General features: G+C 44.8%; 1 protein-coding gene across 7 annotated transcripts in view; it reads left to right on the top strand.

Annotated features, from left to right (window-relative positions):
• The window catches only part of ZNF609 (zinc finger protein 609), a 191,438-nt gene extending 168,665 nt beyond the window's left edge, over window positions 1-22,773 (top strand). For 4 of the 7 annotated variants that reach the window (XM_036439244.2, XM_036439225.2, XM_036439193.2 and 1 more), the window contains 7 exons: window positions 9,088-9,175; window positions 11,440-13,780; window positions 15,024-15,390; window positions 16,892-17,067; window positions 17,285-17,501; window positions 18,434-18,512; window positions 18,904-22,773. In XM_036439244.2, the coding sequence (XP_036295137.1) occupies window positions 9,088-9,175; window positions 11,440-13,780; window positions 15,024-15,390; window positions 16,892-17,067; window positions 17,285-17,501; window positions 18,434-18,507 (3,263 nt within the window). In that variant the 3' untranslated portion in view covers window positions 18,508-18,512; window positions 18,904-22,773. The remainder of the gene's footprint in view (window positions 1-9,087; window positions 9,176-11,439; window positions 13,781-15,023; window positions 15,391-16,891; window positions 17,068-17,284; window positions 17,502-18,433; window positions 18,513-18,903) is intronic. The other 3 variants (XM_045581601.1, XM_045581600.1, XM_036439212.2) reach the window with 3 other exon arrangements.
• Window positions 22,774-23,893: the final 1,120 nt, after the last annotated feature.

Genomic DNA, 23,893 nt, shown 5'->3' with positions numbered 1-23,893 from the left:
CGTTAGGGGGCATGCAGGAAGCAGCCAGTCAGTGATTCTCTCTCATCATTGATGTTTCTATTTCTCCCTTCCTCTCTGAAATCAACATACATGTTAGTTCTCATTTATAGTTTTGTTTCTCTGAGAATGCTTCCTGAAGCCAAAGCCTGGGCATATATACCATTCCCCTCTGACCTCCATCATTTTCCCTGAAAGGGGTTTAATGGTCTTCATCAGGAGTGGACAGACTAAGGCCCAGGTGCCAATCCAGTTCACTGCCTGTTTTCATATTTTATTGGAACACAGGTATGCCTATTCATTTACACATTATCTGTGACTCTTTTTGTGCACCAAGAGATGAGAAGTTACCACAGAGACTATGTGGCTTGCAAAGCCTAAAAAACTTACTATGTGTCCCTTACATTAAAAGTCTGTCAACCCCTGGTCTGCGTATTCTGGCCTGCCCTGGTCTCACTGACCTCATCTCTTCCTCTCACTTCACTATATCCTCACTCTCAACTTTGCTGGGCCTCAGAACATGCCAAGTGCATTTCCCACTTTGTACCTGCTTTTCCCACTACCTAAAATGTTCTTCTAATTTCTCACCTCTCTTAGGTTCATCTGCTTGATTGTGCCCTTCTCATAAGGCTTGACTGCCCTTATAAAATAGCTACATCCCCATCCCTCACATCTATTCTTCTGCTCTTAATTTATTTTTCTCCATAGCGCTTACCACTATCTAACCTATATTTACTTGTTCATTTATTTATTGTCTGCCCATCATGTAAGTTGCATATGAGCAGGGACTGTTAGTTTGATGCTTTGCTATATCCCATTACTTTAGAACAGTGTCTGGCCCAGAGTAGACATTCAATTTGTTGAATGAATGAATGAATGAATGAATGAATGATGAGATGAATGCAAGGAAGCAAGCATACATACATGCATACTAACCTGCCCTTTATCCAGAGAGTAGTTGTCAGCTCAACCAGGATTGAAAATTCAGATGAGCCGAAACCGGTTTGGCTCAGTGGATAGAGCGTCGGCTTAGGGACTGAAAGGTCCCGGGTTCGATTATGGTTTAGGGCACATGTCTGGATTGTGGCTCAATCCAGTAGGGGGAGTGCAGGAGGCAGCCAGTCAATGATTCTCTCTCATCATTGATGTTTCTATCTACCTCTACCTCTAACTCTCCCTTCCTCTCTGAAATCAATAAAAATATTTATTTTTTTAAATCAGATTGAAACAAGGTTTAAGAGCAGCACATAAGCAAATGCTGATGTTTCCATTTGAAAATTCAGTAACACATGATCTCTTACTCATACCCTTTCTCTTTTTCAGTTCTGTATGTTGAAAGCAGACAGCTGGCCTTATTTATCTCTGTTCTCCAGTACTTAGTCCAGTGAATTCCACAAAGAAGGCTCTTAATAAATATTTGCTCCCAGCCCAGGAATAGACCTTCATATCTTCTAAGCTGTTGTATATAACTTCACTACTTAACACAATGCCTGGCAAATAATAGAAACTCAGTACATACTTGCTCCAGGAAGGAATAAATAAGAATAAGTTAAACAAAGTATTTGCCTACTCAGGACAAGACACTGCTTCACGTTATCCATTTTTTTTGTAACAAATTACCCCCAAAATATTAGTGGACTAAAACAACATAATTATATCATATTGTTTCTGTAGGTCAGGAATTCAGGAGTGGCTTAGGTGGCTGGTTCTGTCTCGAGGTCTCTCATGAGGTCACAGTCAAGATGTCAGCTTATTTGATGCTGGAGGATCTACTTCCAAGTTGGCTCAGCACGTGACTATTAGCTGGAGGCCCCTGTGGCCTCCTGGACCTTCCATAGGGTGCACTGCTTGAGTGTCCTCACAGCACTGCAGCCGCCTTCCCCAAGAAAAGTAGTCCAAGACCAGAAGCAAAGAGGAACCCTTTTGTTACTTAGTCTGAGAAGTCATGCGCATCACTTCCACCACATTCTGTTTATTGGAAACAAGTTGCGAAGTGCAATCCACACTTCAGGTGATGGGAATTAGGCATCAACTTTTGAAGGGAGGAATGTCAACAAATTTGTGGATATATTTCTAAACTGCCACAATCACTCTGATACTCTGAATTGAATAAAGAGAAGTTGTCCATTTGACGTCTTTACTACGTGCTCTCTATTTATTTAAATCATCTTTAATTTCTTTCAGCATACAAATCTTGTAGATGTTTTGTTAAATGTGCACTTTAGTATTTCATTTTTTGAGCTATTATAAATGGTATTGTTATATTTTTAAATTCAGTCCCCAAATGTTCAAAGCTAGTATATAATAGACATACAGTTGAGTTTTATATGTTTATCTTATATTCTATGACCTATCTAAAGTCACCTATTAGTTCTAGGAGTTATTTATTTAGCCATTGAGATTTTCTGTCAGATCATCATGTAATGTGCAAATAAGCACAGTTGTATTTCTTGCTTTCTTTATGCCTTTATTTTATTTTATTTTATTGTGTTATTACAATAGCTCGAACTTTCAGCACTACGTTGAATAAGAATAGTGAAAGCAGCCAAAGCTGGTTTTGCTCAGTGGATAGAGTGTCAGCCTTCGGACTGAAGGGTCCCAGGTTCAATTCCGGTCAAGGGCGGGTACCTTGGTTGTGGGCACATCCCCAGTGGGGGGTGTGCAGGAGGCAGCTAATCAATATTTCTCTCTCATCAATGTTTCTAACTATCTCCCCTCCTCTTTGTAAAAAATCAATAATATATATATATATATATATATATATATATATATATATATATATATTTATTTATTTATTTTTAAAGAATAGTGAAAGCAGCCAGTTTGGCTCAGTGGACTGAAGGGTCCCAGATTCTATTCTGGCCAAGGGTTCATGCCTGGATTTGGGGCTTGATCCCCAGTACAGGGCATGCAGGAGGCAGCCGATTAATGATTCTCTCTCATCATTGATGTTTCTATCTCTCTATCCCTCTCCTCAATAAAAATATATATATATAAAAAAAAAAAGAATAGTGAAAGGAAACATCTCTGCCTTGTTTCTGCTCTTAGGGGGAAAGCACTCAGTTTGTCATCATTAAGTATAACATTCAGCTCCTTATCTGAAATGTAGAAGGAAAACGAAAACCCAGGAAATTCACCACCATGTTATTACTCAGGTCTTGAGGTCCTTAGCTGGTCTGCCTTTCACAGTGGGGGAATAGGAAAGGGAACTAGAGAGCATATAACTGTTATTTAGGGATAGCCTCATTGAGATGATTTTTGAGAAAAGATTTGAAAGAAGTGAAAGGAGCCTAAACCGGTTTGACTGAGTGGATAGAGCGTCAGCCTGCAGACTGAAAGGTCCCAGGTTCGATTCTGTACGTTGGTTGCGGGCACATCTCTCTCATCGATGTTTCTAATTCTCTATCCCTCTTCTTCTCTGTAAAAAAATCAATAAAATGTATTTTTTTAAAAAGAAAGAAAGAAAGAAATGAAGGGAGAGTAAGCTTTGAGAATATGATGTAGGTAGATGGAATGGCAAGTTCAAAGGCCATGAGATGGAAATATGCCTGTAGTGTTCAAAGAGCAAGTAGGTCACTGTGCTGAGCAGAGTAGAAGATGACATTGACTAGGAAGGTGATGCAGGCCAAGGTCATGTGAGTCCTTTAGGTCACAATAAGAATTTAAACCTTTAAATCTGGGTGAGATGAAAAGAAGCTTTTGAAAGATTTTGAGCAAAAGAATTAGGATGTGATCTAGGTTTTAACAGGATCTCTCTGGCTTCTGTGCTATGAATAGGTCAGAGAGGGATAAGAATGGATATAAATTAAGAGGCTGTTGGAATAATTTAAGGAGTCCTTAGAGCTGGAGAAGTGCAGGTAGTGAGATATATCAAAATTTGGGTGTAAGATTTGCTGTCAGATGTGGGGCTTGAGAATAAATTTTACTCAAGTAAAACTCCGAAGGTTTTGGACTTGACTTGAGTACCTGAAAGGATGAAAATGCCATTACCTGAGCCCTAACCCATTTGGCTCAGTGGATAGAGTGTCGGCCTGCGTATTCAAGGGTCCCAGGTTCGATTCTGGTCAAGGACATGTACCTTGGTTGCAGGCACATCCCCAATAGGGAGTGTGTAGGAGGCAGCTGATCGATGTTTCTCTCTCATCGATGTTTCTAACTCTCCCTCTCCCTTCCTCTCTGTAAAAAAATCAATAAAATATATTAAAAATAAAATGCCATTATCTGCAGAGCCAGTTGTTTGTTTGGTTGGTTGGGGAGGGGATGTGTCAGGGGAAGAGTGGATGTCAGGAGCTTAGTTAAATTTGAGATCTCTATTTAGATATCGAATGGAAATGGCAAATTTGTAATCAGATATGTGAATCGAGTTCAGGGGAAAGGTTGGGGCTGGAAATTTAAGAGACACCAGTTAGACATAAAGAAGTAAAAGATGCTGAGGAATGACCAGAAAGATAGAAAAACCAGGAGTGTGATGTTCTTGTTTTGGAAGTCAAGTGAAGGAAGTGTTTCAAGGAGAGTGGTCAGCTGAGCATGAAGGGACCAGATCCCTGAGAGCAAGTATATACCACATAGAAGAAATGATAAAAAATAAGGTAAAATTTATTCTTTCCACTATTGAGCTTGGATCAGTCTCAAATACACAACTGTTTTTAAGGTTTTGAATTATCCTCTGAAGTAAAGCAGGTTTTGAGTCAACATTGCACTTTCCCTGAGACCTGGGGGACTTGACTGCTTGCTGCCTTATACCTAAGTCAAAACCCCTTTACCGGTTCCTGGAAAACAGGTGTTGATCACTTTTAAGGAGGAGGAGTACTCAGCACTCTAAAACTTAATGTTTAATGAGATTGTGTCTGTGAGACCCTTGGTAAATATGAAACTACCTGGATAAACACAAGGCACAAATTATTACTACTATTTTTGGACTATAATCTTCAAATAAGCCAAGTCTTTCCCTATTTTGTGAACATTATTCAAAATAGGAAGCTTTATGAAATAACATTAATTTTTCTCTTCAGCCTACTTACTGCCCTAAAGCTACCCCCTAATAGAGAAACTGGGTCTGTTAAGTGTTGTTTTTTTCTGTTTTTTCTTTCCTGTCCTCTTATTCTCCCAGCTGTCTCAACTCAGAACTTCGTAGGAAAAGAGTTACACTTCAGAAAAAATGTGTTTGCTTTGACATTTAAACAAACCTCCATTTTGTTTTTCCATACAGAATTTTCCCCTCTCGCATTTGCAGCGCTCTCTGAGCTGTCTTCTTTTCAGCTCATTCATTATTACTAAGGTTTTCAGATTATACCAGAGGAAGAAGACAGATTTATAAATGTGTTCCTGTCCAGCTCTTTCGAGAGTAGGACTTAACATTCGTCTTCTAATTGTATGCCTGTTCTCTATACACAGCTGTGCTCATCTGCCCTTATTAATGAGGTGCCTATCTCTAAGTCTTACCTTGTCTAGAAATAAATGGACTCTGTTCCTGTTCAAATTGGTTATACAATAATCAGAGCAGCCCATCATTGGGAGGAGACATCCATTTGAATTCACTTGCTAATAGCCAGAGAGAATTTGGCCTAATTGCTTTCTTAGGTTTGTCATTTCCTTTAAGATGTCAGTACCCTAGAAAGGGATAGAAGGGACAGGTATCCTGTCCTTTTCCCCTCTGGAACCTCTCCCCCAGCCGCCCATCCCCTTCCTCTCCCCCACCTCCGCAACCCTGCAATATGTATGAGTTTTTATCTAAGATAAAGATAATAGGGACATTTTGAGGAAATTGTGTAAAAAGAATCAGAATCCACTAGAGATTGCTATGTAATGCCTTAAAGATCTGGCCACTAATAAATAATGAGATCTTTGGCAAATTACTTAGCCTTTCTGGGCTTTCATTTCCTGGTTCGTACAGTAACTTTAACAACCCCTATATGGCAGGATTGTTGGGAGGACTCTGATTTCTCTTAATGGTGTACCTTATTCCAAAAGTGACTTAAGGCTGTGAATATTTGATAAGCTAATGAGTATGAAAACACATAGCACATAATAGATTTTTTTTAAATATATATTTTATTGATTTTTTTACAGAGAGGAAGAGAGAGGGATAGAGAGTTAGAAAGATTGATGCGAGAGAAACATCGATCAGCTGCCTCCTACACACCCCTTACTGGGGATGTGCCTGCAACCAAGGTACATGCCCTTGACCGGAATCGAACCTGCAACCTTTCAATTTGCAGGCCGACACTCTATCCACTGAGCCAAATCGGTTTCGGCCATAATAGATGTTCAATAAATGTTTTAATTAGACTCTAATTGACTAAATCAAAGTTCTTTCCTACCCTAATTTCATCAGACTGAGACTTTCTGAAAGGATCATGCCCTCCTCTCTCTCCCCCTAATTCCCTTCTGTGATCTGGTTTTATGACAGAGCATCATAAAATCTTATTTAAAAGGCATGCCCAAGAGTTCAGGGCTCGAGTTCTGTACTCCATGGTTTTTCCTTTGTATTGACATATTAAAAGCCTCCTATGGGCTAGTTATCTAATTTAAAATCTTATCATTTATTTGTTTTAATTCTGTAGTATTGATTAAAAATCTGAGGTTCGTAGAGGTTAAATGTCTAGTCCAAGATTACACTGTAGCAGAGAAGGATTTGGACTAAGGTTTTCTAACTCCAAGTCAAGTTAATTTTAGCAGCATTCTACATCCAAGAAGAAAATGAATAGAGGTGAGTTACTGCAGATAGGCCCTGGGAATGGAGTGCTGACCCAAATAGTGTGTGACCAAGACGAACAGAAGGCTAACTCTGGAGTCTCCAGACTTCTAATGAAAAAGGCCATTAGAAGACCTGTTCACCTGCTCCTTAGGGGACTAGATGGGAAAATTGCAAAAGTATGAAACAGAGAAGAGGAAAATCACTAACAAAAACAGCTCACTCAAAACGAGCCTGCAAACTGCCCTGGTCAGTTTGGCTCAGTTGGTTGGTGGTTAAAGCATCAACTCATAGGACAGAAGGGTTGTGGGTTCAGTTCCTGGTCAAGGGAATGTACATGGGTTGCAGGTTCCCCAGCCTCAGTAGGTAGGGGTGTGTGCAGGAGGCAACTAATAATGTTTCTCACATCAGTAATATCCTCTCTCTCCATCCATCCTCCCCCACCCCTTCTTTCCACTCTCTCAAAATCGATGGAAAAAATGTTCTTGGGTGAGGATGAGGTTTTGTGTGTTTTTTGGTTTTTGTGTTTTTTTTTAATTGCCTACAAACTAAAATTTTATATAATAAAAATCTAACACTAAGAAAGATAACCAGTAAAATTTAACCAGGACTTCCACTTTGAGGAAGATAAAGTAGACATACTTTTTCCTAGTTCTCGCACTGAATACAACTAAAACCCCTGACCATTATATATAAAGCAAAAATAGCAAAACACTGAAGGCATAGGAAAGAAGGCAGACCAGCTAAGGACCTCAAGACCTGAGTAATAACATGGTGGTGAGTTCCCTGGGTTTTCTTTTTCCCTCTATATTCCAGATATGGAGCAGAACATTATACTTGTGAAAACCTGAGTGCTTTCCCCCTAAGAGCAGAAACAAGCCAAGGATGTCTGCTTTCGATATTCTTATTCAACATAGTGCTGGAAGTTCTAGTTATTGCAATAACACGAGAAAAGGAAATAAAAGGCAGACAGATCAGAAAGCAAGAAATACAACTGTGCTTATTTGCACATTACACGATTGTCTATATAGAAAATCTCAATGACTAAATAAATAACTCCTAGAACTAATAGGCGACTTTAGATAGGTCATAGAATATAAGATAAACATGCAAAACTCAATTGTATGTCTACTATATACTAGTTATGAACATTTGGGGACTGAATTTAAAAACATAATAATACCATTTACAATAACTCAAAAAGAAAGAAATACTTAGGTGTATATTTAACAAAACATCTACAAGATTGTATGCTGAAAGAAATTAAAGATGATCTAAATAAATAGAGAACATGTAGTAAAGATGCCAATTTTTCCCAAATTGATAATATAGGTTAATGCAATTTCTGTCAAAATTTCAGCAATATATTTTGTAGATATAGATAAGATTATTCTAAAATTTTATATATAAAGGCCAAAGGAACTAAAATAGCTGAAACAGTTTTGAAAAAATAAAATGGGAAGAATAAGATTTCAAGACCTATATATAGCCACAGTAATCTATGAGACTGTAATATTGCCAGAGGGATAGACACTTAGACCAATGGAACAGAGCAGAGAACCAGGAAATAGACAGAAAACCCAATTGATTTTTAAAAATATATTTTATTGATTTTTTTACAGAGAGGAAGGGAGAGGGTGAGAGCCAGAAACATTGATGAGAGAGAAACATCGATCAGCTGCCTCCCGCACACTCCCCACTGGATATGTGTCCGCAACCAAGGCACACGCCCCCAACTGGAATCGAACCTGGGACCCTTGAGTCCACAAGCCGACACTCTATCCACTGAGCCAAACCGGTTAGGGCCACCCAATTGATTTTGGCAAAGGTAGCAAATCAATTTTTGACATCATGAATTAACAAATGGACATCATGGACCAAAAAAAGAGAGAGAATCTCATATAAAAAAGTTAACTCAAAATAAATCAAGGACTAAAACAGAAAACTGTAAAACTTTTAGGGGGGGGGGGGGGAACCTAGAACAAAATCTTCAGTAGGCAAGGAATTCTTAGACTTAACACTAATAACATGATTCATGAATGGCACAAAATTTTATAAGTAAGTCATTGATTGGTGGATACCTGAGTTTTTGTTAGGTTATTCTTTGTAATTTTTTAGTATGTTTGAAACACTGCACAATCTTTTTTAAGTTATAAAAACGTATCTTAATTGGACCATGAAATCTTTGCAACTATTGCCCATCTGACAGGTCCCTGATAGTGTGTTGTAGGCAGTTCCCATAGAACTATTTCAGCCCAATCCTGTTTGTCTGATTGGGACTCACACTACCCCTAAGTCCTCCTGTAGGAGCCAGAATGCTACTCAAGTGGAAAAATACTCTTTTCGGTGGTCAGCAGGGTTTCTCTTGTCTATATCTGAGTCTTTTTGTCTTCCAGGGATGTTGGTAGTGAATGTAACATGGAGGAACAAGACATATGTAGGTACACTTCTTGACTGCACACGGCATGATTGGGCACCCCCCAGGTAAGCACTTTACGGCTTTTTAGTTTATGTTAGTCTGAACCACCCTAATCAGTGATCTCTTATGCCTTTATCCAGCTAGGGTTGGATAGGTTTTTTGGGTTTGTTTTTTAATTTTTTTTAAATATATATTTTTATTGATTTCAGAGAGAAAGAGAGAGAAAGAGAGAGAGAGAAACATCAGTGATGAGAGAGAATCATTGATCGGCTGCCTCCTGCACACCCCACACGGAATCGAGCCCACAACCTGGGTATGTGCCCTGACCAGGAATAATAGAACTGTGATCTCCTGGTTCATAGTTTAATGCCCAACCACTGAGCATGCTGGCCGGGCTATAGGATTGGATAGTTTTTTGTTTTGTTTTGTTTGTTTTTTTAAATATATTTTATTGATTTTGTACAGAGAGGAAGGGAGAGAGATAGAGAGTTAGAAACATCAATGAGAGAGAGTCATTGATCAGCTGCCTCTTGCACACCCCCCACTGGGGACATGCCCGCAACCAAAGTACATGCCCTTGACCAGAATCGAACCCAGGACCCTTCAGTCCCCAAGCCGACGCTCCATCCACTGAGCCAAACCGGTCTCGGCAGGATTGGATAGTTTTTTAAGATACCCAGCCTTGGGTTGTACACTTGAAACTAATATAATACAATATTATATGTCAAATGTAATTGAAAAATAAAAATTAATAATTTAGAAAAAGGGAAGAATTTAAGAAATTAACAGCATCTCCTAATAGTATTTTTCACCTTAGATATTTTAGATGTGTTTTTATAAAACAAAAACATTTGCCATACAGGGGAAGGAAAAATAAAAGACATCCAGCTTTTAAAGGACATTATGGTGTAGAGACAAAGGAAGCCACTATATTCATCTAGCATTCAAGAATAAATTAAGCCGAAACTGGTTTGGCTCAGTGGATAGAGCGTTGGACTACGGACTGAAAGGTCCCGCGTTCAATTCTGGTCAAGGGCATGTACCTTGGTTGCGGGCACATCCCCAGTGAAAGGTATGCAGGAGGCAGCTGATCGATGTTTCTCTCTCATCGATGTTTCTAACTCTCTCTTCCTCTCTGTAAAAAATCAATAATATATATATATATATTTTTAAAGAAATAAATTAATCAGGCCCTGGTCGGTGCTGCTCAGTGGTAGAGATCAGCTCACAGACTGAAGGGTTGCAGGTTCAATTCCCAGTCAAGGGCACCAAAAAAAAAGAAAAAGAAAAAGAATAAATGAGTTAGGTGTTGATGGGTTGGGTAGAAGTGGGTGGAGATCCTATTTAAGTCTTTGTCTGTAATTATTGAATTCTGACTGCTACCTATAGTCACTTTGAGACTCCATTAGAGTCTCACTATCAGTGAGCAAACATTCATTGATGATCCTTTTGATGGTAGCTATCTCTCAAAAGTTTAAACTCAAGCCAAAACCGGTTTGGCTCAATGGATAGAGCGTCGGCTTGGGGACTGAAAGGTCCCGGGTTCGATTCTGGTCAAGGGCATGTGCCTTGGTTGCGGGCATATCTCCAGTGGGGGGTGTGCAGGAGGCAGCTGATCGATGACTCTCTCTTATCGATGTTTCTGACTCTCTATCTCTCTCCCTTCCTCTCTGTACAAAATCAATAAAATATATTTTTTTTAAAAAAAAGTTTAAACTCAAGAACATTTGGGGGTTTTTATTTTTTTAATATATTTTATTGATTTTTTTACAGAGAGGAAGGAAGAGGGATAGAGAGCTAGAAACATCAATGAGAGAGAAACATCAACCAGCTGCCTCCTGTACACCCCCTACCAGGGATGTGCCCGCAACCAAGGTACATGCCTTTGCCCAGAATCAAACCTGGGACCTTTCAGTCCACAGACCGATGCTATATCCTCTGAGCCAAAAACAGTTTCGGCCATTAGGGTTTTTTTTAAACTACTGGACAATGTTGGTTTCACAAGGACCTTTTCAAATTGCAACTTGATCTTAAAATTGGCATTTCAGTGAAGGGCACCTTAACAGCTTATTTCTAATATTAATTTGCAGTTTGCTAGGCTTTGGGAAACCCAAATGTCGGGGAATGATTTATAGCTAGTATGCAGAAAGCCTTATAGGAGCTTACCACTTAATTGCAGTTCCCACTCTTTCAGAAGTTCCTTTAGCAAATCATATTCATTGAAAATGATAGTTACCATCTGGACAATTCTTCTGGAGACTGCAGCTAAACTAGTTTGAAGTCGTTTTCACTTCTTAATAATATTCTATTGTGTTTATCCTTTGCCAAGGTTCTGTGACTCTCCCACCAGCGACCTGGAAATGCGAAACGGTCGGGGTAGAGGCAAGCGCATGCGCCCAAACAGTAACACACCTGTCAATGAGACAGCAACAACATCTGACAGCAAAGGGACCAGCAGCAGCAGCAAAACCCGAGCAGGAGCCAATAGCAAAGGCCGTCGGGGCAGCCAGAATTCCTCAGAGCACCGCCCACCTGCCAGCAGCACCTCTGAGGATGTCAAGGCCAGCCCTTCCTCAGTGAATAAGCGGAAAAACAAACCCCTTTCAGACATGGAGCTGAATTCCAGCTCAGAGGACTCCAAAGGGAGCAAGCGTGTCCGTACGAATTCCATGGGCTCAGCCACTGGCCCCCTCCCTGGAACCAAGGTGGAACCCACTGTTCTAGATAGAAATTGTCCCTCCCCAGTCCTGATTGACTGTCCCCACCCAAACTGTAACAAAAAGTATAAGCACATCAATGGACTTAAGTACCACCAAGCTCATGCCCATACAGATGATGATAGCAAGCCGGAAGCCGATGGAGACAGTGAGTACGGAGAGGAGCCCGCCCTCCATGCAGACCTTGGGAGCTGCAATGGTGCCTCTGCCTCACAGAAAGGTTCCTTGTCCCCTGCCCGCTCAGCTACCCCCAAAGTTCGGCTCGTAGAGCCCCATAGCCCTTCTCCCTCAAGCAAATTCAGCACAAAAAGTCTGTGTAAGAAAAAGTTGAGTGGGGAAGGGGACACAGACCTTGGGGCCTTATCCAATGATGGCTCTGATGATGGACCCTCAGTTATGGATGATACAAGCAATGATGCCTTTGATTCTTTGGAAAGGAAGTGTATGGAAAAAGAAAAATGTAAAAAACCCTCTTGTTTGAAACCTGAAAAGATGCCTTCCAAGAGCTTAAAGTCAGCCCGGCCCATTGCCCCGGCCATCCCCCCACAACAAATCTACACCTTCCAGACAGCCACCTTCACCGCAGCCAGCCCGGGCTCCTCCTCGGGCTTGACCACCACAGTGGTCCAAGCCATGCCCAACAGCCCCCAGCTCAAGCCCATTCAGCCCAAGCCCACAGTGATGGGAGAACCTTTCACAGTCAACCCTGCCTTGACTCCAGCCAAGGACAAGAAAAAGAAAGACAAAAAAAAGAAGGAGTCTTCAAAGGAACTTGAAAGCCCTCTGACTCCTGGAAAGGTGTGTCGAGCAGAAGAAGGCAAAAGCCCGTTCAGGGAATCATCGGGAGACGGGATGAAAGTGGAGGGGCTCCTAAATGGCTCGTCAGACCCTCACCAGAGCCGACTGGCCAGCATCAAGGCCGAAGCTGATAAGATATACAGCTTCACGGACAATGCCCCCAGCCCTTCCATTGGAAGCAGCAGCCGCCTAGAGACCACTACCCCTACTGGGCCCATGACTCCCTTACATGTAGTGACTCAGAATGGAGCTGAGGCCAGCTCCGTCAAAACCAACAGCCCCGCCTACTCCGACATCTCTGATGCTGGGGAGGACGGGGAGGGCAAAGTGGATAGTGTCAAATCAAAGGACCCTGAGCAGTTGGTTAAGGAAGGAGCTAAGAAAACTCTTTTCCCCCCTCAGCCACAGAGCAAAGACTCCCCATATTACCAAGGCTTCGAGAGTTACTACTCTCCAAATTACGCACAGTCCAGCCCAGGAACACTGAACCCCAGCAGCCAGGCAGGAGTGGAAAGTCAGGCCCTGAAAACAAAAAAGGATGAGGAGCCTGAGAGCATCGAGGGGAAAGCAAAGAACGATGTCTGTGAGGACAAGAAGCCCGAGCTGAGCAGTTCCAGTCAGCAGCCCTCTGTCATCCAGCAACGCCCCAACATGTACATGCAGTCCCTGTACTACAACCAGTATGCCTACGTGCCCCCCTACGGCTACAGCGACCAGAGCTACCACAGCCACCTGCTGAGCACGAACACGGCGTACCGGCAGCAATATGAGGAGCAGCAGAAACGGCAGAGCCTGGAGCAGCAGCAGCGGGGACTGGACAAGAAGGCAGAGTTGGGCCTGAAGGAGCGGGAGGCAGCACTCAAGGAAGAATGGAAGCAAAAGCCGTCACTTCCACCAACTCTCACCAAGGCTCCCAGCCTGACCGACCTGGTGAAGTCGGGACCCAGCAAGGCCAAGGAGCCCGGGGCTGACCCTGCCAAATCAGTCATCATTCCCAAGTTAGAGGACTCTTCCAAACTCCCCAGCCAGGCCCCAGAAACTCTTAAAGTGAAGCTGAGTGAGGCCAGCCACCTAGGCAAGGAGGCTTCTGAGGCCAAAGCAGGCGCTGAGTGTGGCCGGCAGGCAGAGGTGGATCCGATACTCTGGTACCGACAGGTAACTGTCCTGGGAAGAAATAGAAATACTGTCTGTCTTTCTCTCTTCCTCACACTCAGGGTTGTCCTGATGCAGGAGGTCAACACAAAACAGATTAGCAGGAGAAATCTGTAATTTTAGGGATGTTTTTACCTTCGTAAATCATGTAAATGTTTTTCAAACAGCACTGTTAGCCTTGGTCAGTGTACTCAGCCGTAGGGCATCGAGCCACGCTCCAAAGGGTCCGTTCAATTTCCGGTCAGCGGCACGTACCTGGGTTGCAGGTTTTCTCCCCACCCCCAGTCGGGGCACCTACAGAAGGCAAAGAGTCGATGTTTTTCTCTTCCATCAATGTTTCTCTCTCCTCACCTCCCTCCCTCCCTTCCACTCTCTCTGAAAAGCAATGGGGAAGCAAATATGTCCTCAGGTGAGAACTGACAAAAAGGAGGGGGCGGGTGCACTTTTACATCAGTAAAATGTGTTTTCCCATTTGACAAGAGAGGCCCAGAAACAAAACAAAACTGGAACCCATCTGTCTGTACTTCTAGTCTAGTGTTTCTTCCAGTGTTTGGTTCCTGTGGAATGAGTTGATGGTGATCTGTCCAAATTTTAAAGTAGACCAGAAGTACGCTATTCAAACTGTTCCTTTCAAAAATATTTTATAGGAAGAGCTAGAACCAAGAACTTGGTCTCACATCTTGCTCTGCTCAAAAGACTTTTTTAAATATGTTTTTATTGCTTTTATAGAGAGAGGAGGGTGAAGGAAAGAGACAGAAACATCCATCATCTGCTTCCAGCATTCCCCCTACTGGGGACTGAGCCCACAACCCGGCCATGTGCCCTGACCAAGGCTTGACCTGGAGACCATGAGATGACGCTAAGCTAAAGGAGCCGTACCTGCCAGGGCTGCTCAAGAAACTTAAGAAAGAAGTCTTCCTTTCCCTGTTGGTGCCACACTTGGGCCTTCCGCCCCTGAGCTTGCCCAGAAATGAAACCACCTCTTCTATTTGGGAAATCATTTCTCCAGCATGCTGTTCTCTCAGTGAGAGACCCATGATAGATTTCCTGTTCTTTCCCCATCTTTCTTTCTTTGAGACCAAAGAAACAGGCTTTTTAAGCTGGAGAGACGAGAGTTCGTTGTAAACGATCAATAGAGGCCACTGGCATACTCTGCCCGAGGTGTTTGCTGGGACCCTGGGCTTGAAACTAGCACTCTCTCTCTCCTTCATTTATGCAACACTCAGTGCTCATTCTGTGATTGTAGGAAGCTGAGCCCCGGATGTGGACATATGTTTATCCTGCCAAGTATTCAGACATCAAATCAGAAGATGAGAGGTGGAAAGAGGAGCGGGACCGCAAATTGAAGGAGGAAAGGAGTCGGAATAAGGACTCTGTTCCCAAGGAGGATGGGAAGGAAAGCACAAGTAGTGACTGCAAGCTGTCCATTTCTGAGGAATCCCGCCTCGGGAGCAAGGAGCCCCGACCAAGTGTCCATGTGCCTGTGTCCTCCCCTCTCACCCAGCACCAGTCTTACATCCCCTACATGCACGGCTACTCCTACAGCCAGTCCTATGACCCCAACCACCCCAGCTACCGGGGCATGCCCGCTGTGATGATGCAGAACTACCCAGGTAGGCGCCACCTTCCAGCTGGTGTTCCATTACCCGCGGGTGGAAATGAAGCAAAGGTTTCGAATCCGGTTTTTTGCTCAGTCCTAAGGCTAATTGGGACCCAGGTAGATGACAGCCCTTTTTTTAATGTGACATTCTGTGAAGTGGCCTCTCTACACCCAACTCTTTGACCCCTAATTACCAGAAGTAGACCAGAAGTACGCTATTCAAACTGTTCTTTCAAAAATATTTTAAAGGAAGAGCTAGAACCAAGAACTTGGTCTCATGTCTTGCTCTGCTCAAAAGACTTTTCTTTTTTTAATATGTTTTTATTGACCACCTCTACCTCCCTTGCTTCTCTAGAGGATTGCCTCCACAGTCACTTTTCACAGATAACGAGGTAAAATTCTCTCTGTACCACTGCCATCTCCCCTCAACGAGGGTTTGTCACACACACATCCTTTGTTTTCAGTGCACTCGGGCACTGCGGAGAACACAAAGACAGGGAATACTAGTTCCTCCCCTCAAGGAGCTTACAGCTTGTAGCATGAGAGAGACATGGAACAAATAACATTCAAACCAACACACTGCATGTACTCGTTGTAAGATCCTGTTCAGCTGTACGGTTGGAAGGCAGGAGGGGGAAGGGCATTGGGAGTCAGATTGTGGGGAAGTCCAGCGAGAAGAGGCTCAGCTTGGGAAAGACAAGCTCTTTATACTCCATCCTTGAGTCCTTAGGGGACACACAGTAGCAGTTTGTGTTTTTAACTTGTTAGAAGAAAATTTCCTTACTCCACTCTACTTACTGATGTCTGTTGCCTGAACAGCTGTGTGGTATTTCTGGGGTGAAAGAGAACTTCTTTCGCTCCTACAAGCTGCCCCCTTTCTATAGGAGAGCAGCCGAAATAGTCTTGATTATTCTGGTTTAACATTATAACGACAAGTAAGCTTTCAGACAGTTAGGAACGTGTCTCACTCCTTTCTCCTGTTATCCCTACTCATCTCTATAAAAATAGTAGTGCTGCTGGATGAGTGCCTGATCTGGGCCAGGCACTGTCCTAGGTATTTATGTGCATTATCTTATTTAATCCCCCGGACACCCTGTGAAATAAGATTTGGTATCTTCATTTTGGTGGTGAGGAAACTGGAGCTCAGAAAGGTTGTTAATGTGCTCAAGGCTACCCAGCTGTTAAGTCTCACGGGTAGGATTTGAGCCCAAGGCCATCTGTCTTCATATCCTATGACCTTTCCACTTCATCGTCTCACCTCTCCAGGCTGAATCTCTGAGACTGGGACTCCAGGGAAATTGATTCTCAGAGACTGCAGGTTATGTTCCGAATATCCGTAAGCTAATTTTGCCTCTAGAGCTCAGTAAAGAACAAACTAATCATCTCAGCCCAAAGGCACCAGGGTAGAAACTATCCCTGTGCCTCGGGAAGCTGATAGCCTCCCAGCCACACTCACTCGCGCAGTTTCTTCTACCTCGCCCATCTCCCTGACTGCTTTCTCTCTCCTTTCCCAGGGTCCTACCTGCCTTCCAGCTACTCTTTCTCCCCGTACGGCAGCAAGGTCTCAGGGGGTGAAGATGCTGACAAGGCACGAGCCAGCCCCAGTGTCAGTTGTAAATCCAGCTCCGAGTCCAAAGCCTTGGACATCTTACAGCAGCATGCCAGTCACTACAAGAGCAAGTCTCCCACGGTAAGGGAAGTGCGGTTACACGCAGATGAACACAAAGACCAGCAGGGCTGACATGGGGGTCCAGGAGAAGGTGGACAAGGTCAGGTCCCAACCACAGGGCAGTTGGCTCCTCCAGGCACCGCCTTGATTCTGCGTGTTTAAGGAGTCATGATGTGGGCTCTGGCATCTCGCTCTCGTGTGTCTCACAATAGTGCGTTTGTGTTGCTTTCCTTTCCAGATAAGTGATAAAACTTCTCAGGAGAGAGATCGGGGAGGCTGCGGGGTGGTTGGGGGTGGTGGCAGCTGTAGCAGCATCGGAGGAGCAGGTGCCGGTGACCGGAGTGTAGACCGGCCCCGCAACTCTCCTTCCCAGCGCCTGATGTCCACACACCACCACCACCACCACTTGGGCTACTCCCTGCTCCCAGCACAGTACAACTTACCCTATGCAGCAGGTAAGCCTCCTCCCCGCTGCCTGCCTTCTAACTCCGTGGCAGTAGCGTTGTCCACAGCGAGGAGCCTCTGGCAAGAATTCTTTTTTTTTTTTTTTAATAGCTTCTGTCAGAATCCTCCCTCCTGCAGACCATCATTAAAGCCTATGACATTTATTTCCTCCCTTGGAGCTTTGGTACTCTCAAACTTCTCCAGAAAATTGGCTTTCATATTCAGAAGGAAAAAGAACAGGTGTTCCCACAGCCAAAGAGAAGCGAGCAGCTGAAAAATGGAGCCTTATTCTCTATCCCTAGCAATTTTATCTGGCCAACTACCGTGTTTCCCCGAAAATAAGACATCCTCCGAAAAAAAGACCTACTTACAGGTTTCCTTCTGAGTGAAATATAAGGCATCCCCCTGAAAATAAGGCCTCCCCCCCAGGCTAAACATGAGAGATTTGGTCCACTGATTCTGAAAGAAATGGAGTCACAAGAAATTCACTAGGAAATTCAGGAATTGGATTGTTATGATGATTTTCCAGATGATGATGACATGATTATCACTGAATAAATGAGTAAATTCTTGATACTGTATGATTCAGTTTGTCTGGTTTGTGTTGACAACTACCGTACTACCATACCGTATACAGGTAATAAATTTCCTTTATTTTCATTTAACAATAAATGTGTACCATATTCTTCTTCATGGAAAAATAAGACATCCCCTGAAAATAAGACCTAGCGCATCTTTGGGAGCAAAAATTAATATAAGACACTCTTATTTTCGGGGAAACAGGGTATTACTTTTTTTTTCTGTCAGCACCCCAAAACTCTATAATAGAGTTAGAAAAATAAGGAGAAACTCCTCCCCTCCCCACCCACCCAGCTGGCCAGGAGAAAGTGCTTGAACCGAGGTGGTGGGAGTGCTGCACTAACCTGTCCTCCTCCTCACCCAGGGCTTTCTTCCACAGCCATTGTTGCCAGCCAGCAAGGCTCAACTCCCTCCCTCTACCCACCCCCCCGGAGGTGAGAATGGTAAGTGATTTGTTAATTTGGGGTAAAACAGAGCGATAGTTGATCACAGCTGCCGTGGGTCACAGAGTATCTGTGCACATCTTACAGTGCCCACAGGTTGAGAACCGCTAGCAGGGTCGCCCAGGACTATCGGAAAACACAGATATTTACATTATGATTCATAACAGTAGCAAAAATGCAGTTATGAAGTAGCAATGAAAATAGTTTTATGGTTGGGGGTCACCACAACGTGAGGAACTGTTTTAAAGAGCCGCGGCATTAGGAAGGTTGAGGACCACTGCTCTAGGGAGAGCAGTAGCTGCCTCCCCCACAGTTCATTTTCTCGGAGCGCCACCCTGTGGTTGCTGTGCCAGCCGCTGAGTGCCTGGTTATCTGTCCGTTTCCCTTACAGAACACCAGGTGCCGGGATAAAGTCAGCTTCACGGCCGGACCGGCTCACCCAAGGAGGTGCTGGAGGTGCCATTAGTAATCAGTTACATGGTGTTGATCATCCTGTCTGCCGTGTCCCCGCCATGACCGAAGGCAGACCCTTGGCTATCTCGCCTCCACCAGGTCCCGGACTCCCCCACCCTCCCTTTTCCTCAGGAGCTGGAGAGCTGGTGCTTAGCAAAAATATTTATTCTCGCGGCCACTTTTGTGACTGTTGTGGCCTCTGTGGAGATGAAGGCATGGGGAGCACCCAGGGGAACATGGCCTCAGCCCAGAGAAGTCACTGCTCTGTTCCCCAGCCCCTGGTCAGCTGCCGGAGGAGTGCCAGCCCCACCCAGGGAGGGACCCCCCAAGCACTGGGTAAGGTCTGAAGACAGCACAGCAGCCATTCCCTCTCACCGTCATCACCACCATCGCCAGAACCTGCATCGCCCCAGTGGTTGGAGCCCTGGGAACTGACAGCACGTGGAGAAATTAGAATCTCAGGAAAGAAATTGGGGGCTGTTTTCTCTCTAATTGTGAAAACAAGGTCTTCAAACATGAAGACTTCTCCCCTCTCACATGAGCACATATAAATGCTCAGAGCCCAGCCTAGAAGGGATGACCATGGTACTTGCCCGCATGGCCTTGGGCTGCTGGTCAGGCGGAGGGCTGGGGGTGCCCACACCAGCGCCGGGCTCCCCGGGGTACTGGCAGTGAGCTGGAGCTGGAGCATGAACGGAGTCTGTGAAATACAACTGCATCCCCACCGAGTCCTGCTGCTGCTTAGCCCTCAACACCTGGCCCTCTCTCTTCCCTCCTGACCCCTGTGCCCAGGCGGATTCTCACCTGATCTCTCCTCTTCGTTCCCCTGCTTGGCCCTTACGACTCAGGCAGGTAAAATAGTATCCCCAGGCCTGGGGAGCTTCCGAGTCTGCCAGGGGTCCTCGGGGCAAGGCCCAGGGGGCGGTTCTTGGGAGATGTCCTGTCCATTCAGCCATCATTTAGGATCACAAATACATACAGCCAGGTTCCTCTGTGTACAAGCATATGGTTTTATGTAGCTCAGTCTATCACCCCGTGTGTGCCAATATGAGCCGTGTCTTTGTAGCACACGTTTTTGTTTTAGGAGACACTGACCACGGGAGGTTATGTGCCCCTTAGACCTGGGGTAACACATTCCAGCCATTCCTCCTCTGAGCCACAAGGTGTACTCGGTGGGAGCTGTGCTTTGAGGCAGCAGACATTTCTCTGCTCTCAGTCCAGGCTCTGTGCTCTGTGCTCTGGGAAGGGACAATGCTTTGGTAGCTTTATTGGAGTCACTTCTTCCCCGTGGTGTGGGAAGCTTCAGCTCTTACTTTGCTTTTGAGGTATCATCCCTTTGTTCTCCTCCTCTCCTATCTGTCCTTGACCTGGATTGAGAGAAAGTAAAGGCTGACAGACACCAGCCTAGGCTACACAGGGGTATTAGCGACCAGAGTGCCAAAAGTGACCATTTAAAAGCAGGTACTTGGCTCTGACAGCATGGGTCATGGAGGTGGAGGGCAGTTAGCACATTGTCAGCAAAGGCTGCTTTCCAAGGTCCCAGAGCCCTACTCTGCATCCACAGGCTCAGGGTCATTTGCCTAAGAGGAGCCCCTCTGACCTACAGGCCTTTCCTCTAGGTTTCACGTTCTCGTTTTTATTCCAGTTGGGTTCTGAGCCCGACCAAACGTCTCACCATCTTAGGCCTCTTAGCAGGCCCCAGGAAGCCTCCTTCTCTCCCATCATTCCCTCTGCTTCCTGCTGCCCCAGCGGGCAGTGCTCTCAACAGTGACACCCCACCTAACCTGAGTCACCACTGAAGAGGGTGACCGAATTTCAGCCTGATTATGCCCTCCCACACTCCCGTGGGGTGAAGCCAAGGGCCTGTCTCTGTTCCTGTTTGTTTTTAAATATTGCTGTGTGTTTTGTAACTGTGGCACTGGCTCACAGCGTGATCTGTACATATTGTAAAGAAACCGTTTCATTTTTTTTCCCATTGGGCAGGCGTGGTCCTCATTCCTGCCCTTCCCACTTCATTCTGTAACACAGAGAAGAAGAAATTCCATATTAGCAGGGCAGCCTTGGGTTCTACAGAAGGGAACAGCTTTTTCTTTTTTCTTTTCCCCTATTAAACTTTTGGCTCTTGGATCCTTATATCCAAGTCTCACTTGAAGAGTGGAAGCTGAGCTGCCCAGAAGAGCAGGGAAAAACCAGGAATGGCAGAATGGCACCGCCTTTCCCTAATCCCTAATCCCTAATCCTCCTGCTCTCAGATCCTTGCCAGGTCCAATCTTCCTCCCCTGGAGGAGCACGAAGCCGCAGCAGCAGTGAGGAAACAGACCCTTGATGAGCGCTGACCCTTGATGACCTCCAGCCTGTCTACATGGGGAGGAGGAACACAGGTGAGGGTGCCTGTGGCACCCCTGACCTGGTCAGAGGGACAAGACACGAAGCAAGAATTCCCATTCCCCACCCACTCCGTAAGCATAGGCTGGAAAGGCCGGTGCTAAGGGCCCAGACCACCAGGCCAAGGCTCTCTTGGTGCCACCCCTGCCCTGGTCTCTACTGGACATCTCATCAGGTTCCCCACAGAGAAGCTAGAGGGAAAGACAGCCGAGCTTGGAGAGCTGCTGCTCAAGATTGACATCCTCCTCTTCCTCATTCAGCCTTTTCCCCGTTAGTACACGTGTATGTACATGTATGCAGTTTCCTTCTCTTATCTCATCCTCTCCGCACAGCTCCAGGTCAGAGGACCACAGGCAGAGGGTAAGAGGGCACCCCATGAAATGAAGTGGCGGTTCCTAAATCTCCTCTCCAGGCTCCAGGTGGGAGTGGGAACCCTTGGCCTCAGGAGTGGGAGGATAAGACCGCAGGAGGGCTGAGAGTTATTTTATACAGGCTTTGAGGTCACCCATGTCACTAATTATCCATATACCCTATCACCATCCCACTGTCTACTCTGATGCCCCAAGACTCCACTGGGCAGCTAGCTGGCCCCACAATTCTGGGCCTTTATTATTTGTTTTATTACTTGGGCATCCCAGGAAGTTTTCTGATGATCCTCTGCCGTGGGCACCTCCTGGGACTGAGTCCCTCCCAACCCCATCCCAGCCCCTCCTGCCCCAGCCCACCCGCTTGCCTTGGTGCTCAGCCCCCATTGGGAGCAGGTTGGGGCGAGCTGGAGGCCCGGGCTGGAGGGGCAGTGTTGCTGTTCATAGCTTTTGTTCCATTGGCGTTGCTCTGTTGGATTTAATTTCAGTCTTCCTGATTCTTCCCTTATGTAAAGTGTACATTACCAAGTTCCTTGTTTTTTTATATATATATATAAATATATATATATACAAACTGTACTCTTTTTGCCTTTGTACATTCAGGCAAGAAGAGAAAAATAAATCTTTTTAAGAGACAATCACAAATCTGTGAGGGCTGCTGGTTATTTCTCCTGGAGTTTGCTGCTGAGCTGCCTCCTCCCCACCTGTCCATTCTCAGCTTTCCTTATCTTCCTGGTCCTGCTCCATGTGCATCCTCAGCTCCACCTCCCCTGGCTGACGGCAAGTTGTTGAATCCCATGTCCAGACTACCCACCCCGCAATCCTTCCTGCCCAGCAGCGTTTTCCGGCTCGGCCACTGCCTCGCCCAGCTTTTAACCTGTGCCCTGGCCTCTCCTGTCTTCTTCCCCTTCGATCCCATTCACCCAAGTGGCTTTGGACTCCTGGGTACTCTGGGGCATCCCAGAAACCCTGGTTTTGGATACCTGTGAAACTATGCAGCGGGGAGCTCTTTGCCTAAAGTTTTGCACTATTTCAATCTGCCTGAGAGTTAGAACAGATGGTTTTTTAGGAAGAGTGGGAAACGCCTTAAAACCCCCGATTCCAGCCTCCAAGGTGCTCTAATCCAGAGAATCGTTCCCTACTGGTGGATTCCTATGGCTGCCCACCCCTTCAGAACAAGCCCTAAATGTTTATGGGTCAAGAGCATTTGGTCAGAATTTCAAAGGGTGGTACATTCTGAAACAGCCCAACCAAATCATTGTTCCACCTCTTGAACTTTCTCCTTCCCATGATTTACTCCTCCCCTCCCTGTTTTTTCCCCCTTTCTTGCTGCTTCCTTTTCTTAATTGGGTTTGGAATTGAAGTATATTTTTAAATTATTTGTTGTATTTATTGAATAAAGTTTTTAATGTCCCTGTTCTTAAATTTAGACTAGTTTGCCTTTCACATGATCTTCCCTTCCCCACTCCATCATCCCCCAAAACAGTCTACCTTCTAAGTTGCTTTTTTAATTGGACTGCAGATTTGGGGGACTTACCATGTTTCTTTCCTCTTAGTGGTCTTATCTTTTTGAAAAGGAATTATGAACTGTCTGGGTTTCTGATTTTATCCGATTCTGGCTGTATTTAAGAGGATCCACCAGTAGATGGCAGCAATATCTGATGTGTTTCCTGTGCACTCTGCTAGCTTTGGGGATAATCAAGGGCCAAGTCTTGCCTTGGTTTTTCACCAGTCTTGTAGATTCCTTGGGTTTGACTTTAACATCTGAAATCGGAATTGCCTACATGAACTTGGCCATTGTTAGCATTCACGGAATCTGCTCTAAATCTCATTCTTTCAGTCACTGCCTTTATGCTGCCTCTAGGGGGTATCTGCTCAGTGGAGACATCTTCAGGTCCTTATTTCAATTGAATGTCTCTAGGCTGACCTTCCTCTAATAACTGTGGAGGGGTAAGGTACTAAGCTCACTTCTTTTAATGAATATCAGGCAGGGTCCAAGGTTAATGACTTGGCCCAGTGTGAAAACAAGTTTCACAAAGAACAATATTAAAATGGGCCAAAGACTCCAAGAAAGTAAGGACAGCCACAGTTCAGCAGCAGAAGGTTCAAAAGCTCTAGGAGGTAGAACAGGCCCACACTTCACCTGAGGAAACAGAAGCAAGAGGAAAGAAATGGTAA

The sequence above is a fragment of the Pipistrellus kuhlii genome, unplaced genomic scaffold, assembly GCF_014108245.1.
Source record: "Pipistrellus kuhlii isolate mPipKuh1 unplaced genomic scaffold, mPipKuh1.p scaffold_m20_p_1, whole genome shotgun sequence".
Taxonomy (NCBI): Eukaryota; Metazoa; Chordata; class Mammalia; order Chiroptera; family Vespertilionidae; genus Pipistrellus; species Pipistrellus kuhlii.
The sequence above is the reverse complement of the archived record's forward strand: the minus strand, read 5'-3'. Positions and strand labels throughout refer to the sequence as shown.